At 44.0% G+C, this 21,947-nt stretch overlaps 1 protein-coding gene across 1 annotated transcript in view; it reads left to right on the top strand.

Moving 5' to 3' along the window:
• The first annotated feature begins 1,435 nt into the window (after positions 1–1,435).
• The window catches only part of HIBADH (3-hydroxyisobutyrate dehydrogenase), a 132,035-nt gene continuing 111,523 nt past the window's right edge, over positions 1,436–21,947 (top strand). Inside the window, exons 1-2 of the mRNA XM_062178680.1 lie at positions 1,436–1,625; positions 15,627–15,787. Coding sequence (XP_062034664.1) covers positions 1,535–1,625; positions 15,627–15,787 — 252 coding nt within the window. The 5' untranslated portion in view covers positions 1,436–1,534. The remainder of the gene's footprint in view (positions 1,626–15,626; positions 15,788–21,947) is intronic.

Here is a 21,947-nt window from a genome sequence, read left to right as displayed (position 1 = left end):
TAGGGCTGCGTTTATTGGTTGCAGGAGGGTCTATTCCAGACACAGGCTAAAGAAACCCAAAAAAGAGAAACAGGAGGAAAATGCTCCAGAAACCAATGGGTTGTCTAGGAGCCAGGACTCAATTCCAGGAAACTCCCATACCTGAAATTAGTTTTTCCTACCTTCCTTCTCCACTTTGCTTCCTTTAGTAGTTTGGTGTGGGGTAGAGGGCTAGGGTGGGGAGACAGCCAGAAAAGGGAATTGTGGCCTGCCAGTTACAGAGATGACCTTGTACCAGTTCCTGGAAACACTGCTAGCATGCACAGAGCCTTGAGAGAGCCTGCTTGGAAATTATCCAGTATTTTTGCTTTCCCTTTAGCTGCTTCCAACTGCACGGGTGACTGGGAAGAGGAACTAAAACAATGTCAAAGTCAAATCTGTTGATTCTGCTACTTAGATTAAGAGGTTTAGTGAGTACAACCCTAGGCAAGTGAATACAACTTCCACCAGGGGTGGAAGCTACTCCTCATCTCTTCCTCCTGTTCTGCATTTCTCCAAAGACTGCAAAAATTTGCATTGGTGTGCTTGTGCTGCCCAGACTTTTGGTGGTGTCAGTGGAGAGGGGAAACCCCGCAGCTACCTCCAAGGGGTTCAGAGAGTCAAGTGGGCACATCAAACACGACCAAAGAATGAACAATGCCGTCTCTCTAACAGACATGCATACCTATACACGATTTTTGGATCTTGCTTTCCCTTTAGCCTTTGCTTAGAACATGGTTGTAGGATCGAGGATTTTAAAATTTCTTGGAACAAAAATGTAAGTTCCTAATAATTCTACTCTTCAAAAAGAACATTACCAACTCGTCTTCCTACTCTTTTTCAAATTTGTTGAGAAAGTGTTGGGTTAAATACAATCAAATGACGTGAAAAATTGTTGGTAGATTTCTGCGATGGCTTTCCAAAGAGTAGATACAAAAAGTAGAAAGCTAACATCAGGAGATCAGTGTGTTATTTAAGTAAAACTGTATCCCTATACTGTAAAGGCTGGGGATTTCTGCTCTTGTTTAAAAATCGCATCAGTATCTTTAACTATAAAGAACCACACGTCTTGACAACAACCTCGGAAGGGGCGGTTCCGCAGAAGCAGGTGCTACCTGGGGGCGGTAGAGAGTGACAGCCACCGCCTCCCACACACCCTCCTCCTTGTCGTAAACAAGGACATTCCCGCCCGCGGGCTGTAAACCAGGAGGAAACCTGGGGGCGGGGCCAGGCGCCTCCTATTGGTGTTACGCGAAGCCGCAGCGGACTTGGAAGCTCTGATTGGCTAGCTCCTCTGTCCGTAAGGGGATTGACGGACCCCCGTCCCGCCGGGCCGCACCCCTCGACGCTGCGCCCCTCCCATCGCGGGCGGGCGCCCGCTCCGAGAGACGAGAGCGCGTGCGTGCGCGCTCCCACGCCGCGGCCGTGTCCGCCTGCTCCGCTGCGCATACTCGCAGTCAGTGGGTCCCGCCGGGAGGTGGCGGAGGTCGCCGCGGGAGGCGGGGCGGGGGGCAGCATGGCAGCCTCCTTATGGCTCCGAGGAGCCGCCTCCGGCCTCCGCTCCTGGAGCCAGCGGCCGCGGCCAGCAGCTGCCAGCCTTGCAGTGGGTAAGGACCTTCTGCCTCCTCCCTCCGGCCCTGCCCCGGCCGCCTGCCTCTCGCGCCCGGACCGCCGGGGCGGTCCTGTCACGGGACGTTCCGTGGTTGGGTTGGGGTGTGAAACCCGAAGGCCTGACCCTCTTCTGCGGCCGCCGCTAGTGCCCCCCAATCCCGACCGCAAGAACAGGATTCAGCGCCCTTTTGGGGTCCCAGGAAGGGGCGGGGAAGAGCCTGCGGCGAAGGAAGGAGTGTTTGGGTCCGAGGACGCGTGAAGGCCTTCCAGCGCCCGCGGGGCCGGACTGGGGACTAAGCCCCTGAGCGGGTGGTCCGACCTCACCCCGCTGTGCCGACGCAGCCGGACCGTAGGTCAGGCCGGCGAAGTTTGCAGTGACCCCTGGGTCAGTGAGGTGGGCTCCCCCCCAACCCCGACCTGCAACCGTGCGACCTGCCAGGTTGCTCGCCAGAGCACCGCCGTCAGAGTTGGTAGTCCCCCCGACACCGGAGTAAGTTTCACAGCCCGGCCACGGACTCCCGGCAGGGACAGGTTGTAGAACTGCGAGGACATAGTTGGAGACGGAATCCAGGCATTTTTCACAAGAGGAACCCGAGAAGTGAATCGGGGTGTCCCCTACGGGATCTAGAAAGCAGTGCTAATTCTTTCTGGGTCCCGCACTTTCTGCCACACCCGGATGCCTGTTGGACTGAAAAGGTGGCTGACTTGCGGGACACCGCCTGCTGTCTCCCTGTGAAAGTTTGCGAATTGCAGCCATGCAGTATTTGGAAAATCGTACTCAGAGTTAAAAAAAAACAAAAACAATAAAGAACCCACCCTTGGTACTAATGTTTTTCCAAAATTTTTGCTTAAAAGGATTTGAGTTCTTCACAGTTCTCCAGCCTCCCCCCACCCCCTCCCCCGTAAAACCTGTGTATTTCCTTAATGATTTGAGAGGAGCAGATACCACGTGTTGGAGGGAAACAGATGTCCAATAGAGGATCTCAGTCAAAAGACACTCGTAGACCGTACCGAGCTTGAGTTGTCACCACTATTTTTTTTTTTTTTTTTTTGACAGGCAGAGTGGACAGTGAGAGAGAGAGAGACAGAGACAGGTCCTCCTTTACCATTGGTTCACCCTCCAATGGCCGCCGCAGCGGGCGCACTGCGCTGGCCGATCCAAAGCCACGAGCCAGGTGCCACTCCTGGTCTCCCATGCGGGTGCAGGGCCCAAGGACCTGGGCCATCCTCCACTGCACTCCTGGGCCATAGCAGAGAGCTCGCCTGGAAGAGGGGCAACTGGGACAGGATCCGGCACCCCAACCGGGACTAGAACCCAGTGTGCTGGCGCCGCAGGCAGAGTATTAGCCTAGTGAGCCGCAGCGCTGACTGTCACCACTATTTGAGCTGCAGAAACTGCCTCCCACTTTGGCGACATTTAAACTAGAAATCCCATCTGTGAGCTTACACAGTGCTAAAGGTTTCCCAATGGGTGCCTAGGTCTCAGAGTTGATTGGCAGCAGGAGATGCGTTCGCTGTTGAGTGGCTTCACTAGGTGTTCTGATGATGTCTAAGGAAGCCTTGGTGGGCCTTTTGGAGTTCATGGTTCTGGGGTGGATGAGTCTGGGGCCCAAGGCCATGTGCACCTCTGTGAACTGGGAGGACCCACCTCCCAGGGCTGGTTACATGGCTTTGACAAAGGACCTTGCTCTTCGGGTTCTTTGTTACAAAGGTGTTGTAAGAATATAGATTGAGGGTAAATGTGAGAGAGTTCTTTGGTGATGAAGTGTTTCAAACGCTTGAGCCATTGTGTTTGTGGGATTGTTTTTAATGTTTCTGTTAGGGTTAGTTTACATAAAATGTTAACTTTTTTGGATGTTGGAATCAATAGAAGAAAACTACACTGAAGTGTGGAGTTTAGGGACATTAATAAAAAGTCATGCTCAAACAGCAGCATTTAGTGCTCTGAGTTTTCTGGGGTAGTTGGGTCTGTTGTATATTTAAGATGCTTAAATATTGTGGGTGAATGATTTATTATTTAAAAAATGAGACCTGAAAGTTATCACTCAATAGCACATCTTAATTTGAAAAGACTTACAACATGAACCAGGAAATAGAAAAATGAGAAATAGAAATAATTATATGTATATTATTATTTCATCACTCATTTAGTAAAATTAATCATTTTAAAAGGTAATTAAATTTAATTTCCTATTTCTTTGTATGAAGGAGAAAACTCTGGTTTAGGCTGTCTATAGTTGTGAAAAATAGTTTGTTTCAGGTCATCTTAAAATGGTCCCTGACAGCAGGTAGGGTGGAAAAATTAACCAGCACCAAGTATGGAAATAAGTACAGATTTTTAAATTATGATCCTTTTTTCTATGTGTGAAATCTGCTTTCAAAGCAGCATAGCTTATAGCATGTCAAAGATATATAATGGTATTTTTGGCTTTTTCATTACCTTCTAGGGTTCTGAAAAGAAGTACATGGGATTAAAAATTGACTGTAGGAAATTACATAAGGGGCATATCGATTATTAAAATAACTTGACCCAAACAATAAAGGTCTTTATAGAGTAAGTCATTAGTTTAGTAACTTAGCATTAAAGCAGGGAGAGTGCTTAATAGGCTATGATGCTGTATATACAGTCTCATCTCATGATGTAATGAGAAAATATATTCAAAAGAGTGGAAAGGCTATGTAAAATATTGATAGTAATTGTTTTTGTGTAGTGAGGTTAACTTTTTCCTTTATGACTTTGTACTTTTTCATTCTTTCCAGTTTTCTACTGAACGTACATTGTTTTGATTAGAAAAAAGCTTTGAAAATGTAAATTAATTTATTATCAGTTTTTGCATTTTGAAACTTTGATTTTTGGTAGCACTTGGGGTTGCCTAAAAATGGATAACTTTGCTTCTGTTACATTGGAGAAGGAGGTCATATTCTGTAAATTCAGAAACTGATGTTGAATTTTCTAGCTAGTTTGTTTACCCATCAAGCGGTACCACCTTTGTAGTATGTTGACATTTCTCCTGGCTGGATTATATCTGTGTTCTAACATTGTTTCCAAATACTACTGTGGGGACTTACTTAAAGGAAGATGCATTATTTAGTTTTCGAAGTTTTTAGAGTAATAATGATGCCATTATACTGTTTTGAATTTCTGCCCCTGCAGGATCAAATCCTGCATCAGCCAAGCACTCCTGATGCCTCACCTTGACTAGAAGCTGTCTTCCCAGATGCAGGGCGTCTGCTAAAGGCATTCATACCTCTTTTGCTTTGGTTTGTTCTTGTAACTGACTAGGCAGAAGGGGACATTTGGCAAGGGACTCGTCCTATAGTGCTCCTGCTTGACTATTGTTAGTAAAATAGCCAATATTTTTGACTGTCATGTGCCAGGCACCTTTTCAACAGTTTATAAGCATTATCTGAAGTAATCTTTACAATAACCCGTGACGGTAGGTACTCTTGTTGATAGAACATAATGTCCAGGGAAGTTGCTTGTTGCTTCAAGGTCATGCATCTCAGAGGTGACTTACCTGAATAGGGACCTAATTAGGTCTTCTAAACTCAAGAAAAGATTTTAAATATTATTCCCCTCAACAAGTTACTGCTTCTCTTGTGGCCTCAGATCGTCTACCTCTGTGACCATTTCTCTCACTTTGCCAAGCAAAGGTCAATGAAGAAAACTTGACTGGTGATTCATGCTGGCCCCAGTCAGCATTGGCCTCATGGCCCTTCAGCTGCTCAGTGTCAGCCACAAATATCAGCGCTCTGCCTCAGCTCCTCTAGGGCTCATCACTGGAACTGCTTTTCCTGCTGAGGTATTAGAAGCAGAACTAGGCCTCTGGTTGCTGTGACCTGCTCTGTGACTCTTGTTTTGACCTTTGAGGTCTTTGCCTTCCTCACCACACATAGTCCCTTGGTTCCTCCTTATTTTCTCTGGATACGTAGTCATACTTTCTTGTTTCTTCATTTCTTTGTCTCTCTAGGTTTGTCTTTATCAGGCCTCAAACTCAGTTATGATCAGGAATTTCACTGGTGCCTCTGATAGTGTCCTAATACCGTTTATCTCAGCCTCCTGTTTGGATGCTGATAATCCTTTGCTTATGTGTCTTTTCCCCAAGCTGCCACTTAGGTAGCGATACGGGGGAGTCACAAAAGTTTGTAGATCAGATACAATGCTTTCATTAATTTCTTATCCATTCCCTGTTGCATTTTCAGGTTTCCTATAGCTTTTCCAGATCATTGATTTAGACCTGGCAACCCCTGAACCAGTTGTTTGACAGAGAGAGGGCTTCATCCTGTGTGGGTTTACACAGTTTGGAACCTGACCCTAAATCTGGAAGGAAAGGGTACTGAAGAGTCGTCCTGCAATGTGCAGTGCTAACTGCAAGCACTTGCCTTTGCTGGATCCACTTTCCACCCTAGTTACTCTGTGATTACTCCACAGCTGGCTTTTGTCCCCATCTGCCCACTTGATGAACCTTCTCTAGTTAGTCATTATTCATTCACATAACACTTATTAAACACTCACTGTGTGCCAATTCATTTATTTCATTGTATTATAAAAGTGGTTATAAAAGTTGCAAGCACGTGGTAAAAATTCAAAAGGTTATAAAATAAGAAGTGAGACTTTTCTTCAAATCTTACCCATTAATCCATCTGCCCAGATGTAGCTTCAGTTTCTTATGTATCCATACAGAAAATCAGGAAAAGTAATACAGATGTGATTTTTCTAATAGATATATTTTATACTAATATGTAGTGTTCTACCTCTTACCTTTTTTACTTAATAACTTATCCTCGAGATTTTCCCCTACTTTTAGATAGTTATGTCATACTCTTTTAAACATCTGTGTAATATTTCATTGTACTGGGGCTGGTAGTGTGGCATAGACAGTATATGCTGTTGCCTGTGCCACCGGCATTCCATATGGGTGCCGATTTGAGTCCTGGCAGCTCCTCTTCTGATCTAGCTCCTTGCTTAAGGCCTGGGAAAATCAGTGGAAGATGGCCCAAGTGCTTGGGCCCCTGCCACCCATGTGGGAGACCTGGGTGAATTTCCTGGCTGCTTGGCTTCTGCCTGGCCCAGCCCTGGCTGTTGTGGCCATCTGAGGAGTAAACCAGCAGATGGAAGATCTTTATTGCTCTCTCTCTTTCAAATAAATAAATAAATCTTAAAAAATAGAAATACAGACCCTTAAAATTATTTGTGTTGACTTGCTGTGAATTATCAGCTGCCCTATTAGTGTATGTTTAGTTAGTATGAATTAAGTATCCTATTAATAAATACTTATTGGCCGGCGCCATGGCTCACTAGGCTAATCCTCCGCCTGTGGCGCTGGCACCCCGGGTTCTAGTCCCGGTCGGGGCACCGAATTCTGTCCTGGTTGCTCCTCTTCCAGTCCAGCTCTCTGTTGTGGCCTGGGAGTGCAGTGGAGGATGGCCCAAGTGTTTGGGCCCTGCACCCACATGGGAGACCAGGAGAAGCACCTGGCTCCTGGCTTTGGATCAGCACAGCGCTGGCCACAGCGGCCATTGGAGGGTGAACCAACGGTAAAGGAAGACTTTTCTATCTGCCTCTCTCTCACTGTCCATTCTGCCTGTCAAAAAAACAAAAAACAAAAACTTATTTGCAGTTTTTCTGTCATTATACCAAGTGCTCTACTAAGCTGTTTATTTATATATTTATTTATGTATTTATTTTTGACAGGCAGAGTTAGTGAGCGAGAGAGAGAGACGGAGAGAAAGGTCTTCCTTTCTATTGGTTCACCCCCCAAATGGACCCTACGGCTGGCACGCTATGCTGATCTGAAGCCAGGAGCCAGGTGCTTCCTCCTGGTCTCCCATGTGGGTGCAGGGCCCAAGCACTTGGGCCATCCTCCATTGCCTTCCTGGGCCACAGCAGAGAGCTAGACTGGAAGAGGAGTAACCGGGACAGAATCTGGCGCCCCAACCGGGACTAGAACCCAGGGTGCTGGTGCCGCAGATGGAGGATTAGCCAAGTGAGCTGCAGTGCTGGCCTCTACTAAGCTATTTTAAAGTATATCATCAAAATATTCATAAAAAATATATTATAAAAAGACTGCATGGATTTCAAAAATTTTTCTGTACCAAAATAAATTTATCCTATTAAAATTAAAAAAAATATTTTAATTCTAGTTACATTTTCCATGAACTTTATGAGATTCTTTTGTATGTTTGTGTTGTTCATAGTTTAATGTGGCCCATAGTTGAGCACATATTTTTTTAAGATTTATTTATTTATTTCAAAGTCAGTTACAGAGGGAGAAACATTCAGTGGTTGCCCGCAATGACCAGAGCTGAGCCAGGAACTTAATTTGCATCTCCCATGTGGATGGCAAGGGCCCAAGTATTTGGGCCATCTTCAGCTGCTTTCTCAGGCCATTAGCAGGGAGCTGGATTGGAAGTGGAGCAGCTGGGACATGTACTGGTGCCCATATGGGATGTTGGTGTCACAGGCAATGACTTTACCCACTATACAATGCCAGGCCCAGCACCTGTTTTTGTAAATAGTTTTGGAGCACAGCCACATCCACTTGTTCATGTGTTTATGGTTGCTTTGAAACAAAAATGGATGAGTGGAATGGTTGTGACAGAGGCCCTGTGATTTGCAAAGCTGAAAAAAAAATTACCTGATCCTTTAAAGTTTGTTGACTCCTCATCTAAAAGTGGAGTTGCTAAGTTAAAGAGTATTCATGTTTTAAACTTTAAAGTAATTTTTTACAAGTTGCCATCCAAAAGGTTAACGTGTTATAGTTGTATAATTCTGTATTTGTGTGAGAGTACATTTTCATCAGTCCTTTGTTTTCAATAGTTTTTATCAAAGCAACAAAAAAGTATATATCTGATAAGTGAAAAATGGTATCACATTGCTTTGTTTTGCATTTCTCTAAACTATGACAAATTGAGTATATTTTCAAAGTTTTTTTGGGGGGTAATTTACATATTTTGTTAATTGTCATTTTGTAATTTTTGCATTATTCATGTTTTTCTTCTAGATTGTGAAGTTATTTGCACATGAAGTAGCTCTAACTATTTCTGTCATGTTTGGAAGCATTTTTCTGAGTTATTTGTATTTTGTTATTTCTGATTTTTTAGAATTAATTTATTTGAGAGGTAGAGTAACAAAGAGGGGAAGACGGAAAGAATGAAGTCTCCTTTCTGCTGGTTCATTCCCCAAATGGCTACGACAACAAGTTCTGGGCCAGGCTGAACAAGAGCCTGTAATTCCATCCTAGTCTCCCATGTGGGTGGCAGGGCCTAAGCACTGGAGCCATCATCCACTAGCCTCCCAAGATACATCAGCAGGAAGCTGGATAAGAAGCAGAGCAGGCAGGGGTGGGTGTTGCAAGTGGTGGCTTAACCTGCTACGCCATACTTGCCTCCACCATCTGTGATATTTTTTTCATATAGATATGCTAACTTTATTTCCCCTTGTTTTATTATAAAAGACATCAAAGTATTGAAAAAATGCTACATGAACATTCATATATTCTTTGCTTAGAGGCAGCAGTTGTTAACATTTTGACAGATTTATTTTATAGCTTCCACATACATATATATGCTACCTGCATTATTTGAAAGTAGATTGCAGACATGATAGTTGAACCCTAATATTTCAGCATTAATCTCCTGAGAATTAGGACACTTTTCCATGTGACCAAACTACTATCATCCCACCTAAGACAGTTAACAATAATTCTATGATATCATTTACTATATAGCTCATATTCAAAATTTCGTAACTTTCTGTGGATAAAGGCTTTTTTTTTTTTTTAAGATTTATTTATTTGAGTTACAGAAAGAGAAGGAGAGACAGACAGAGAGAGAGAGAGATCTTCCATCTCGTGGTTCACTCCTCAAATAGTTGCAACGGCCCAGGCTGGGTTAGGCTGAAGCCAGGAGCTAGGAGCTTCTTCTGGTTCTCCCACGTGGGTGGCAGGGCCCCAAGGACCTGTGCCACCTTATGTTGCTTTTCCCAGGCCCATTAGCAGGGAACTGGATGGGAAATGGAGCAGCCAGTACTTCAACAGGTATCCTTATGGGATGCCTGCACTGCAGGTGGCAGCTTAACCTGCTGTGCCACAGCACTGACGCCTACAGCTTTTTCTTGGAGTCAGGATTCGTAGGAGGTTTGCATTTATATTTGGTTATCAGTTTAGTATTTTTAGTTGGAAACTGTTTCTCTCTTTTTAAAGATTTATTTGTTTGAAAGGCGGAGTTACACAGTGAGAGGAGGAGACAGAGATCTTCCATCCATTATTGATTCACTCTCCAAATGGTCGCAATGGCCAGTACCGGCCAGGCCAGACAGGATCTCCCATGTGAGAGTACTTGGCGAAGTACTTGGGCCAACTTCTGCTGCTTTCCAAGGCATATTAGCAGGGAACTGGCTCAGAAGCGCGACAACTGGGATTCAAACCAGTGCTCATGTGGGGTGCTGGCATTGCAGGCAGTGGTGTAACCCACTGTGCCGCAACGCTTGCTCCTCTTTTTTGTTTTTAAATTGTTCTGTGTTTTGTCCTGAATATTTCCTATTGCTGTGTCTTTAAGGTGATTAGTCTTTTCTTCCTCACTGTCTATTCTGTTAATCTTCCAGTGTAACTTGCTTCTCCCATATCATAGATTTCCTCTAGAGAAATTTGATTTATAGTTTTAAAAATACCTTCTGTATTGATACTTCAGGCTGTGTGGACTACAGTTATTTTTAATGTCCTTGAGTTGTGACTCTGAAATTTGCATTGGTTGTTTTTGTCTTCTCAGTGTACACAAAGCCTTTGGCTTCACTCTCTATCTCATTTGGTGATTTTATCACCTTCCACAGTTTCAGCTCTCATTTTGAAACACATGGTTACAGAACATGCCTGTTTTTCTCATCCTATTTCTAAAGCTTTGGTCGTATTCTTTCTAAAAGTCTGTTGGACATCTTTCGACTCACTGAGAGCTGGTGGTTACCCTATTTAAGAGGAGAGCCGATTCTCCTTCTTACTTTCTTTCCTTAGGTTGTTGATATCACTCTTCCCTTGCTGTCATTTTTGACCTTTCCCTTACTTTAGTCCATAATCTATTCTGTAGTTAACTCTTTTTGTTTGTCTTTGAAATAGTTTTCATTCTTTTCACCTAGCTCCCACCCTTTATTAACTGTGGCCTTGCTTGTTGTCCCCTCCCCGCCACCCATCTGTTGTGATCCTGACACCGAACATGATGGTATCGGGGTGGGAGCTCTGGAGCAAATCAGATCATGAGCATAGAGCCCTCCTGAATGGGGATAGTGCCCCTGTAAGAAGAGCTACAGGAGACTGTCCTTTCTCTCTGCTCTCTCCTGGTGGAGATTTGAGAAAATGGCTGTTTTTAAACCAGGAGTGAGCCCTTAGCAGACTTCTTTTGGCTTCTTCCTTGTGGACTTCCTGGTGAATGTTTATGCTGCCTGGGCTGTGGTGAGTTTGTTTTGGCAGGCTGAACTATCCAAGATTTAGAGTGTCACTGTCACTTTTGTATTGGTTGTCTTGCCTCTAGGCCTTCTTCTAGTTCCTCTGTCATGCCCTGCTGCCTCATTTCTGTCCGTAAAATGTAAGTCTGATCATTTTATTTCTTTTGCCTTGTCCTTCAATAACTTACTTAGTGCCTGCAAAATAAGTCAAATTGTTTAGTGTGGATCCCAGTGTTTCACTTTATGATCACATTATTTCTCTCGGTCTGAATCTCCTGCTGTTTTATTTCTTTGTGTATTCTTTAGGAAAAGTGGAGGGCACCATCACACAGTGGTTACAAGTAAAGAATCTAGAGTCAGACAGGCTGGATTTGAACTTGGATATCAGGTCTTAGTAAAGTACAAATGAGTAAAGTTGTGGGCATTTTCCTTAAACTGGCCGTTGAGTTTTCAGCTGAATGATAGGCCTAATAGCAGTATATAATGACAATACTCTTTATTAAGTGCTTGTATAGCATCTGGCTTGTTATACAACTATGATAATATTTACTGTTACTATTCATTTCTTTTTGTCCTTTGTAGTGCCTTACATATGATCCTGTTCCTTTTTCTCTGTAGCGTTTCCTTCCTTCTTCCCCACCTATCCATTTGACATCCTGCCCATCCTAGAATACCTGGGTCAGATGCTACCTTCAAGTTCCTAAACCTGAATATTCTTTGTCTCAGCATTGTTTTATTATACGTATCCGTAACTGTCTTGCTTGAGAGTTTGTACACATAAATTATGTCCTTTTGGACTTGTTGAAGACAAAAGTATGTGTCCCATGTGTGTCCATGGCGTCTGACATGGCAGTACTGTTGAGTGTGTGAATGAATTTTGGTTCCACGTTGCTGTACTTAGTAAGTGTTTGGCTGACAATTAGTTGCCTGTTGAATTTATAGCCTTTAAAATATAGTCTTCCTAGTTTCACATGTTTTCAGATTGTTAAATATATGCCTTTCCAACCTTAATGCAGTCATCTGGCACAGTAGTGCTGTTTTTCTCTCAGGCTGTCATTGTTAGTTTGCTTATGAGCACTCGTTAGCATTCTCTTACAAAGTGTATGAGTACTTCTCATAACATAAAATTCCAGTTAGGTGTCACTGCTGTCTTTGAAACTTTCCTGGGCCAGGAAGTCTGAAGACAAAGGACTCGTGTATACCCAGAGTATTAAACTTAGCCTTGTAAGGTAACACTGCACAGGAATGACACTCACATTTAATACAAGTGTAGGAGTCCATCATCAGGTCAAAAAAGAATGATGTATGCTTTTAGCTCAAGAAAACCTCTGTTTCTCAAGCGGTAGAGTATCAAGTACTTTGCTTTTAGGTAATCTTATGACAGTCAGATTAGGTTCAAGGAAGAGCAGGGATCAATCAGTAGAGGACTTGAAACTTAAAAGGGTGACTATGATTAATTGTTTTGTTACACACTTTTCAAACTGGAGTCCTTGAAAGAACGAGGTAAAATAAAGCCAGTAAATGAAAGGACAAGTGGAATTATTTCTCTTTTTTTTTTTCCCTGAACTATGAGCTTTTGGAAGGCAGGGTACATGTCTGTCTTGTGTTTCTCTGCACTCTGTCATTGTACCTTTGCAGTAAGTATTTGGCAGTTGAGTTCTTTTTTTTTTTTTTTTTTTTTTTTTGGCAGTTGAGTTCTGAATTGAGAAACTGAGAAATTGCATCCAGTGTTATTCCCATGATGATACAAAGGGTCCTCACTCTCGAAAGCATTATTTTGAATTGTGTGCCCCAATGTGATTTTGAAAAGCCTTTTGTAAAAAAGAAAATAGATAAAACAGATGCTGTTTAATTCATTTTGTTTTGGTAAATGGAAATCTCTCTTTCCTAAAAGCACAAAGTTATTAGAACATGTTGCTGATATTGTTGCCCTTTCTACTCAAAGCCTGCAGAAGCATTCCCCTTTCCCCAGGTCCACGTTTATAAACTGGTGATTTCTGGTTGGAATTTAGTCTCCTAGGTTTAAAAATTCCATTACGGGCCGGTATTGTGGCGTTAGAGGGTAAAGCCGCTGCCTGCGATGCTGGCATTCCTGATCTAACTCTCTGCTGGTTGTCTGGGAGAAGCAGTTGAAGATGGCCCAAGTGCTTGGGCCCTTACCATCCACGTGGATGAGCCAGTTGAAGCTTCTGGCTCCTGGCTTCCAAAATTCATTCACATACTCACATTGTGGCCAGTTGGGGAGTGAACCAGCAGGTGGAAAATATCCATCTCTTCTTTCTCTCACTCACTTTTTCTCCCTCTCAGTCACTCCAATTCACTCTGTAACTCTGTCTTTCAAATTAATTAATTAATTTAAAAAATTCTTTTACTTTTTTAACACCATTGGAGAGGATTATTACTATAATCATGGGGGTGGGAAGGTAAAATTTCCCATTCCTAGACCCAAAGATATGAAGGTACTTCAAAAAGTTTGTGGAGGCCGGCGCCGCGGCTCAATAGGCTAATCCTCTGCCTTGCGGCGCCGGCACACCGGGTTCTAGTCCCGGTCGGGGCGCCAGATTCTGTCCTGGTTGCCCCTCTTCCAGGCCAGCTCTCTGCTGTGGCCAGGGAGTGCAGTGGAGGATGGCTCAAATGCTTGGGCCCTGCACCCCATGGGAGACCAGGAGAAACACCTGGCTCCTGCCATCGGATCAGCGCGGTGCTCTGGCCGCAGCGTGCCGGCCACGGCGGCCATTGGAGGGTGAACCAACGGCAAAGGAAGACCTTTCTCTCTCTCTCTCACTGTCCACTCTGCCTGTCAAAAAAAAAAAAAAAAAAAAAGTTTGTGGAAGGGCCTGGTGTCGTGGCTCACTTGGTTAATCCTCCGCCTGCGGCGCCGGCATCCCATATGGGTGCCGGGTTCTAGTCCCGCTGCTCCTCTTCCAGTCCAGCTCTCTGCTGTGGCCCGGGAAGGCAGTGGAGTATGGCCCAAGTGCTTGGGCTCCTGCACCCGCATGGGAGACCAGGAAAAAGCACCTGGCTCCTGGCTTCGGATCGGCACAGCGCCGGCTGTAGAGGCCATTTGGGGGGTGAACCAACGGAAGGAAGACCTTTCTCTCTCTCTCTCTTGCTGTCTGTAACTCTACCTGTCAAATAAATAAATATTTTTTTTAAAAAATGGAAAATGGAATTAAAAGATAACTTTAAAAAATTTAAAAGATAAGGGTAAAAAAATTGAAATCTATCCAGGGAAGAATTTTCAAAATATTCCTGAAAATCCATATTATGGGAGTCAGTGCTATGGCACAGCAGTTTAAGCCACTACCTGCACACTGGCATCCCATATGGGTGCTGGTCCAAGTCTCAGCTACTCCACCTCTGATCCAGCTTCCTGCTTATGTGCCTGGGAAAGCAGCAGACAATGGCTCAAGTGCTTGGGCCTCTGCACCCACGTGACCTGAAAGAAACTACTGCCTTCAGTGTGGCCCAGCCCCAGCCATTTGGGGAGTGAACCAGCATGTGGAAGATCTCTCTCTCTCTCCCTCTCCCTTTCTACCTTTCAAATATAAAATAAATCTTAAAGAAAATAGAGTATTAGGGGCTGGTGCTGTGGCGCAGTAGGTTAAATCCTTGGCCTGAAGCACCAGCATCCTATATGGGTGCCAGTCCTAGTCCCGGCTGCTCCTCTTCTGATCTGGCTCTCTGCTATGTCCTGGGATAGCTGTAGAAGATGGCCCAAGTCCTTGGGCCCCTGCATCCTTGTGGGAGACCCGGAAGAAGCTCTTGGCTCCTGGCTTCGGATTGGCACAGCTCCGGCCATTATGGCCATCTGGGGGAGTGAACCAGTGGTTGGAAGACCTCTCTCTGGCTCTACCTCTCTCTGTAACTCTTGTTTTTCAAATAAATAAAATAAATCTTTTTTTAAAAATTAGAGTATTTCACACGATAGGTAAAAAGTACATAAGAGATGCTTTATAAATAATATTGAGTTGGGACTGGCGCTGTGGTGCAGTGGGTTAAAGCCCTGGCCTGAAGTGCCGGCATCCCATATGGCACCGGTTCGAGACCCGGCTACTCCACTTCCAATCCAGCTCTCTGCTATGGCCTGGGAAAGCAGTAGAAGATGGCCCAAGTCCTTAGGCTCCTGTACCTGCGTGGGAGACCTGGAGGAAGCTCTTGGCTTCGGATTGGCACAGCTCTGGCCATTGCGGCCAATTGAGTGAACCATCAGATGGAACCCCCCCCCCCCCACCAACCGTAACTCTGATTTGCAAATAAATAAGTAAATCTTTAAAAAAAAATAACATTGAGTTGATTGTTGGAAATGATAAAGAAATGTTACAGAGGTAGAAAATAGGAGAGATTGCTTAAAATTTGATGACTGTTTCATAGAGAAATAATTAAAAGTTAGTCTGCCTGCACAGTGTTGATATCTTTGTAAGTAGGTCATTAGTTTAAACTAGCCTTTTAAAACCTTTCGTTATAGAAAACATTTAGGTAATGTCTTACTAATACTAAATGAATGTTTGCAATAAAAGCATTTTCTCTACTCTTGTTAAAAGTAACATATTAAAATCAGTGTGTTCTAGGTCAATGGCTTCTAAGACTCCAGTTGGATTCATTGGACTGGGCAACATGGGGAATCCAATGGCAAAAAATCTCATGAAACATGGTTATCCGCTCATTATCTATGATGTATTCCCTGATGCATGCAAAGAGTTTCAAGAGGCAGGAGAACAGGTAAGACCTTTTCTTTAGATTTCTTTTAGATTTTGATGTTTAAAAATGTTTAAACCTTCAAAAAAGTAGCAGCTTCTTAGCAGAATACCTAGTGGAATTATAATCCATCATTAATTTTATTTCTTCATAAACATTCATCCAGATGTGCAGCAAAGAGGAGTTTCCATTAGATCACCAGGGGACTGCATTTTGTGGGTGACTTGGAGCATTTCCCAAGTTTAGTCAGAGGGCTTTGCTTTGGCTCTGTGTCAGTTTTTCTGGGATAGTAACTTTATTGATTGTGCTATTTGGATAGTTCGGTGGAGATAGCCTCCCATGTTGAAAAACACAATTCTTAGAGCAGGAATAGATTTAGAGATAAAAAATATAGCTTGAGCCCAGCTCAGATACTTTTATGCTGTTATACTGGGGACAAGTTACTTCACTTCACCTGGTTTCCTCTGAAAATCATGAATGATGATAGCCTGTGCCATTAGATTGTGAAGCTCAAATGAGACAGTGTAAGAGGAAGGACTTTGTAATATGGTATGGCAGTACTTTGTGAACACATATTTGTTCTTGGTTATAAACCAGGGACACACCTTAACAACATGGTATGCCTTAATGAAGAATTTAGCTATGGTGAGTTTCCAGTGTTCCGTTTTTAGGCCCTCATTTGTGTTTCAAGAATTTTAGTGAGGGAGAAAGAAGGAGAGACAGACACTGGCCCCTGAATATGTTAAACTATATTAGTAACTCAGTGACAGGAGACAGTTGTTAGTATCTGGATTTAGAGCATCTGTTTTTCAAGTTGTGAGGGAAATTCCTTACAGGTTGTTGAGTGGTAACTGAGAGAGGAATATGATTCCAGGACTAGGAGAGTACTAAAAAATTCCTGAGAAATATATAAAAAGATGAGGGAAAAATAAAAGCAAGTAGTCAATTTGTGAATGATAGACTTGTAGGTAAGTCCTGAGAAACGCAATGCCAGATGAAGAGCAGGCTTAGCCAACTTAGAGGCCATTTGCAGGGGTGAGCACCTTGTATCACTTCTCCTTCCATGGTTTGAAGGCCTCGTGGAGTTGGCAGCAGTGTCGTATGAGGCTGTGAGTGCCATCGTGGTATTTTGCAGGGTGGTCAGTGGGCTGCTTATGTTTGTGTGGTCTCCTGAAACGGACACTGCTCCCAGTCCAGTGGACTTACAGTTGCTCTTAAGTGACTTAGTAGCTTTGTTGGAGAGATTTGATCACTAGCTTTGTTGGAGAGGTTTGATTTTTTTTCGGTAGAGAATCTGGGAAAGGTAGCCTCCTACCACCTCTGGAGATGGGAAGCAGATCAAAGTGCTAGTCAGGCTGTGATAAATTGATTAGTAATTGGAGGAGATGGATGTTACTTTTTGGGATAACACATCTGTTTGGTATTGTCATTTTATAGTGGTTTATGCATTTATTGTAACAGTGGTACTTACTCTATAGATACGTAGGAATTAGATGGAGACTATTTACCCTGGACTGGCAAAGCAGGCCTTTTCAAATCATTAACGAACATCCTTATTCTTCCCTCTGTGCCTGTAGCACTACACCTGACAACTCAAACATAAAAAGACAAGTAACTCAAGTGGGCAGAGCATCTGTATAGACATTTTCAAGGAAGATATGCAGGTGACCAATAAACACAAGAAAAGGTGTTCGGCATCATTAGTCTTCAGAGAAATGCAAGTGTATGCACTGGGATGGCTCAAATGAAGTCAGGTAGCAGCAAGTGTGCTGGAGAGTGATAGCAAGTGGATATAGTATTTCTTCTTGAAAAGATTCTCAAATTGACTCTTGTGATGGTTACAGGTATCTGTGAATATATCAAAACCATCACAGTAAGCATTTTAAATGGACATATTATATGTGTGGTGTGTGAATGACATGTATCTCAGTGGGTTGAAGTCCTAACCCCTCATACTTGGGAATGTGGCCTTTATGGAAGTGGTCTTTGAAGATGTAAGTAAATGAAGGATTTGAGATGAAATCATCCTGCTTTTAGGGTGGGCCCCCAAATTCAATGACAGCTGGCCTTAAAAGAGACAAGGCACCGCGGCTCACAATCCTCCGCCTGTGGCGCCGGCACCCTGGGTTCTAGTCCCGGTCGGGGCACTGGATGCTGTCCCGGTTGCTCCTCTTCCAGTCCAGCTCTCTGCTGTGGCCCGGGAAGGCAGTGGAGGATGGCCCAAGTGCTTGGGCCCTGCACCCACGTGGGAGACCAGGAGGAAGCACCTGGCTCCTGGCTTCAGATCAGCGCAGCACACCGGCCGTAGCGGCCATCTGGGAGGTGAACTAAGGAAAGGAAGACCTTTCTCTCTGTCTCTTTCTCTTACTGTCTAACTCTGCCTGTCAGGAAAAAAAAAAAAAAAAAAAGAGAGAGAGAGAGAGGAAAAGACACAGACACAGAGAAGAAGGCTGGGAGAAGATGGAGGCAGACTTGAGAGCTGTGCTGCATGCTAAGAAGCCACCAGAAAGTGGAAGAGGCAAGGATGGATCTTCCTAGAGCCTTTGCAGGGAGCCAGGCCCAGCTCCACAGCTTGATTTCAGACTTCTGGCCGCCAAGCTAGGAGATAATACCTAGCCTTAAGTCACTGTGCTTGTAACCATTTGTAACTAATCCTAGTTGAGCGAGTGTTGGGACTCTTGAGTGAGTCTTTTAGTTTTTAGTGTTTCTCCACCTGTTTCCCCATATGAAATGATGATAATAATCATATCTTCCTTGGAGTTGTTTTGAGGATTAAGTTAATTAATATAGAGAGAGCTTAAAATAAGTATCTTATGTTTGGCATATCCTGAGCACTGTATGTCAGTGTAAGTGTATATTAGTTCTATCAGCCTTGTTTCTCATCTGCTATACTGTGGTGGAATGAGAAGGTGAAAAGGTCATGCCAAGATGGCGGCCCGAGGTGAGAAGGTCATACCAAGATGGCTGCTGACAACAGAAACTGCCTGGCAACAGGCCGTGATTGGATGGCTTCGGAAACCACATGACAACAGAGCCTAACTGACAACAGGCTGTGATTGGATGGTTTCAGAAACTGCCTGGCAACAGAGCCTGACTGGCAACAGGCTGTGATTGGATGGCTTTGGAAACTGCCTGGCAACAGGCTGTGATTGGTTAGGGCATAGACTGCCCCTTGACCAGATTGGCTGCCTTGGTTATATAAGCAGCTGTAGCAACTGAAATAAACGAGTCTGCGGGATGCTCTCCTCAGGCCTGCTTTCACCGACTCCCGGGTCTGTGTGGTGACTCTGCATCTCTTGCCCCCACCACACTCCTCCTCTCAGAAGGAATCCTCTCAGAAGAAATCAACTTCAACACTGTACATAGCTCTTCCTCTTCTAATGCCATTTTAATGACTCTGTGAGAGTAAGCCCTCTTCTTTGTGAAGAAAACCTGTTTTTTTGTTGCTGTGATCATTGTGGGTTAAACAGGGAGTAGGACTTCCTGAAGTCACTAATTTTTATTTTAAAATTTTTATTTACTTATTTCATCTTCCTCCACTCTCACCCTCTCTCTCCAGTTCTTCCTCCTCCTGCTTCTTTTTCAATTTGAAAGGCATAGAGACAGATGCAGAGAGATGTTCCATTTGTTGGTTCACTCCCCAGATGACTGCAACATCCAGGACTGGGCCAGGCTGAAGCCAGAAGCCTGGAACTCTATCCGGGTCTCCCTTGTGGGTGGCTAGGACTCAAGTACTTAAAACATCACCTGCTGTCTCCCAGGGAGTACATTATGGAAAGCTGGATGGGAAGTGGAGGAGCTGGGACTTGAACCAATATAGGATTTATTCAGACTGAGAATGAGGACAGAGGGTTTATTTGCACATGAAGTGGAACTTCTCCCTTCACTTGCTCCATGTTTCCCCTGGGGTCCACAGATGGCGCCTGAGTAGATACTGTTTGCCTAACAGCCCACCTTGTGCTGTGGAGATAAAACAGTTTGAGGTGGAGGGGATAAGCTGCTGGCTGTCTCGGATAGTGAGACCATCTACTATTACAAGGAAATTTGTATTCAAATTATAAGGCAGTTTTCCAGAAAGAAAAAATGAGTAGTTAATTTTTTTATGACTTTTTTTTAAAGATTTATTTATTTGAAAGGTGGCATTAGAGAAGGAGAGAGAGATCGATCTTCCATCTACTGGTTCATTCCCTAAAAGGCCACAATAGCCAGGGCTGGGCCAGGCTGGAGCCAGAGGCTTCATCCTTGTCTTCTGCATGGGTGCAAGGGCCTATGGACTTGGGCCATCCTCTGCTGCTTTCCCAGGTGCATTAGCAGGGAACCAGATGGGAAGTGGAGCAGTGCCCCTGTGGGATTCTGGTGTTGTAGGCTGTGGCTTAACCTGTTATGCCACAATGCAGGGCCCCAAGCAGTTAACTCTGAAGAGTCATTTTCTGACAGGGAACTACACAAGATAAACTCTGAAAGATTCCTGGATAGAATGAGAAGGTTCTAGGATACAGACTCAGTTGCCTCTTTGTGATGTGTTAGTGTGTGTGTGTGTGTGTGCGTGCCAGCACATGCACGCTTACCAAGGGAAACGTTGTGGGCAGCCTTGTAAATCGTGAGGACTCACCCTCTCTGTGGGCGGCTGCCACCCCTGAGTTCTGTGTGGCTTGCACTGGGATGGGGAGGCCAGATCTTTTTTTCATTCATGTCATTTCCCTCACATCTCTGGTTCTCTCATTGCGTCTCTGCTCTTGGAGCTCCTGTGTATGGCGACTGTGTCAGCTGTGGTGGGCAGGACAGTGTGACTCAAGGAGGATAAAGAGTGGTAAAGCTTTAGGGAGATGTCTGTCAGAGTAGAAGGAAAACCTTTGATGAGAAGTGGTTTGCCTTGGCAGCTTAGAAGATGTTTTGAACAGTGTCAGTGTTATTTGAACAAATGTGATTTCCTCAGAGCTCTGCATTAAGAGGTAATTATTAATTGGAGACAGTAAGTTTGGATATATTAAAATGTCAATATTATTGTTTCATAGTCCATGTTTAATGTTTAAAAATGTTGACTGAAAGAAAAAATGAGTTATGTTTTACTGTAAGGCAAGGTAACGGCAAGACTTGGGATGGGTTGGAAAAATACATGTGAAAACCTTGACACTCGCTGCCCCCTCCACCTTGCATGTGCCCTACAGGGGTTAAAGGTGAAAAACTATTTGTGTTGCCTGTGTTTTTAAGTCTGCCTCCTTCCCCACCCCATTACTACCTTCAGGGAAGTGAATGAGGTGAGAGTCAAAGAAAACAGAACTTTTTTTTTTTTTTCCCCCTAAAGATTGTGGCAAGGCTAGCTAGCTGATTTCTGGTTGCGCCTGTGCTTTTTGGGGAAGATTTCCAGGAAGGAAAGTGCTAAAAAGTAGTCAGCTTGTTCTAAAGCTCCTCAGACATTTCCTGAAAGAAGTGCTTTCTTTTTCTTTTCTTTTCTTTCTTTCTTTTCTTTTTTTTTTTAAAAGGAAACACTCTGGGATTTATTGTTTTATGTATGAGCTGTTTCCTGGAAGAGCTGAACTTAGAGGTACAGATGCTAGATTCCTTTCTCTCTACCTCTTGGATCTGTTTTCCTCAGGTGGGCTTCGTCCTGCCCTCAACGTGAAAGATAGCCTCCTGAAGTTCCAGGTGAAGAAGTGCTTTCTTTACCTATCTAAAGATTAATTAAATTCACTCATTCATTCATTGGAAAGGAAGAGTGATGGATTGGGGTTGGGAGTGGGCAGCCAGAAAGAGAGACTGCTCTTCCATCTGCTGGTTCATTCATTAAATGCCTCCAACTACCAGGGTAAGGCTAGGCTAAAACCAGGAGCCCAGAACCCCATCCTGGTCTCCATGTGGGTGGCAGGGGCCCAACTGGGCCATCATTTGCTACTTTCCCAGGTGCATTATTAGCAAGGAGCTGGATTGTAAGTGGAGCAAGCTGGGACTGGTCTGACATGGTATGGCATTCTACAAGTGGCAACTTAACTCTGTGCCACAACGTTGGCCCCAAATTTTCTTACTTTATAAAATGGGGATAATAATAGTCCCTCCCTCATAAGTCCAGAGAATCTGGAACATAGCAAGTGTGCCTGCTGCCACAATGGTTACTACTATTGTGATTATTGTCTCTGTGCCATATTTCTCCACACTGCTTATTCCCCAACACCACACATACAAACAC

The sequence above is a fragment of the Lepus europaeus genome, chromosome 20, assembly GCF_033115175.1.
Source record: "Lepus europaeus isolate LE1 chromosome 20, mLepTim1.pri, whole genome shotgun sequence".
NCBI lineage: Eukaryota > Metazoa > Chordata > Mammalia > Lagomorpha > Leporidae > Lepus > Lepus europaeus.
This window is presented reverse-complemented; position numbering and strand designations above follow the sequence as displayed.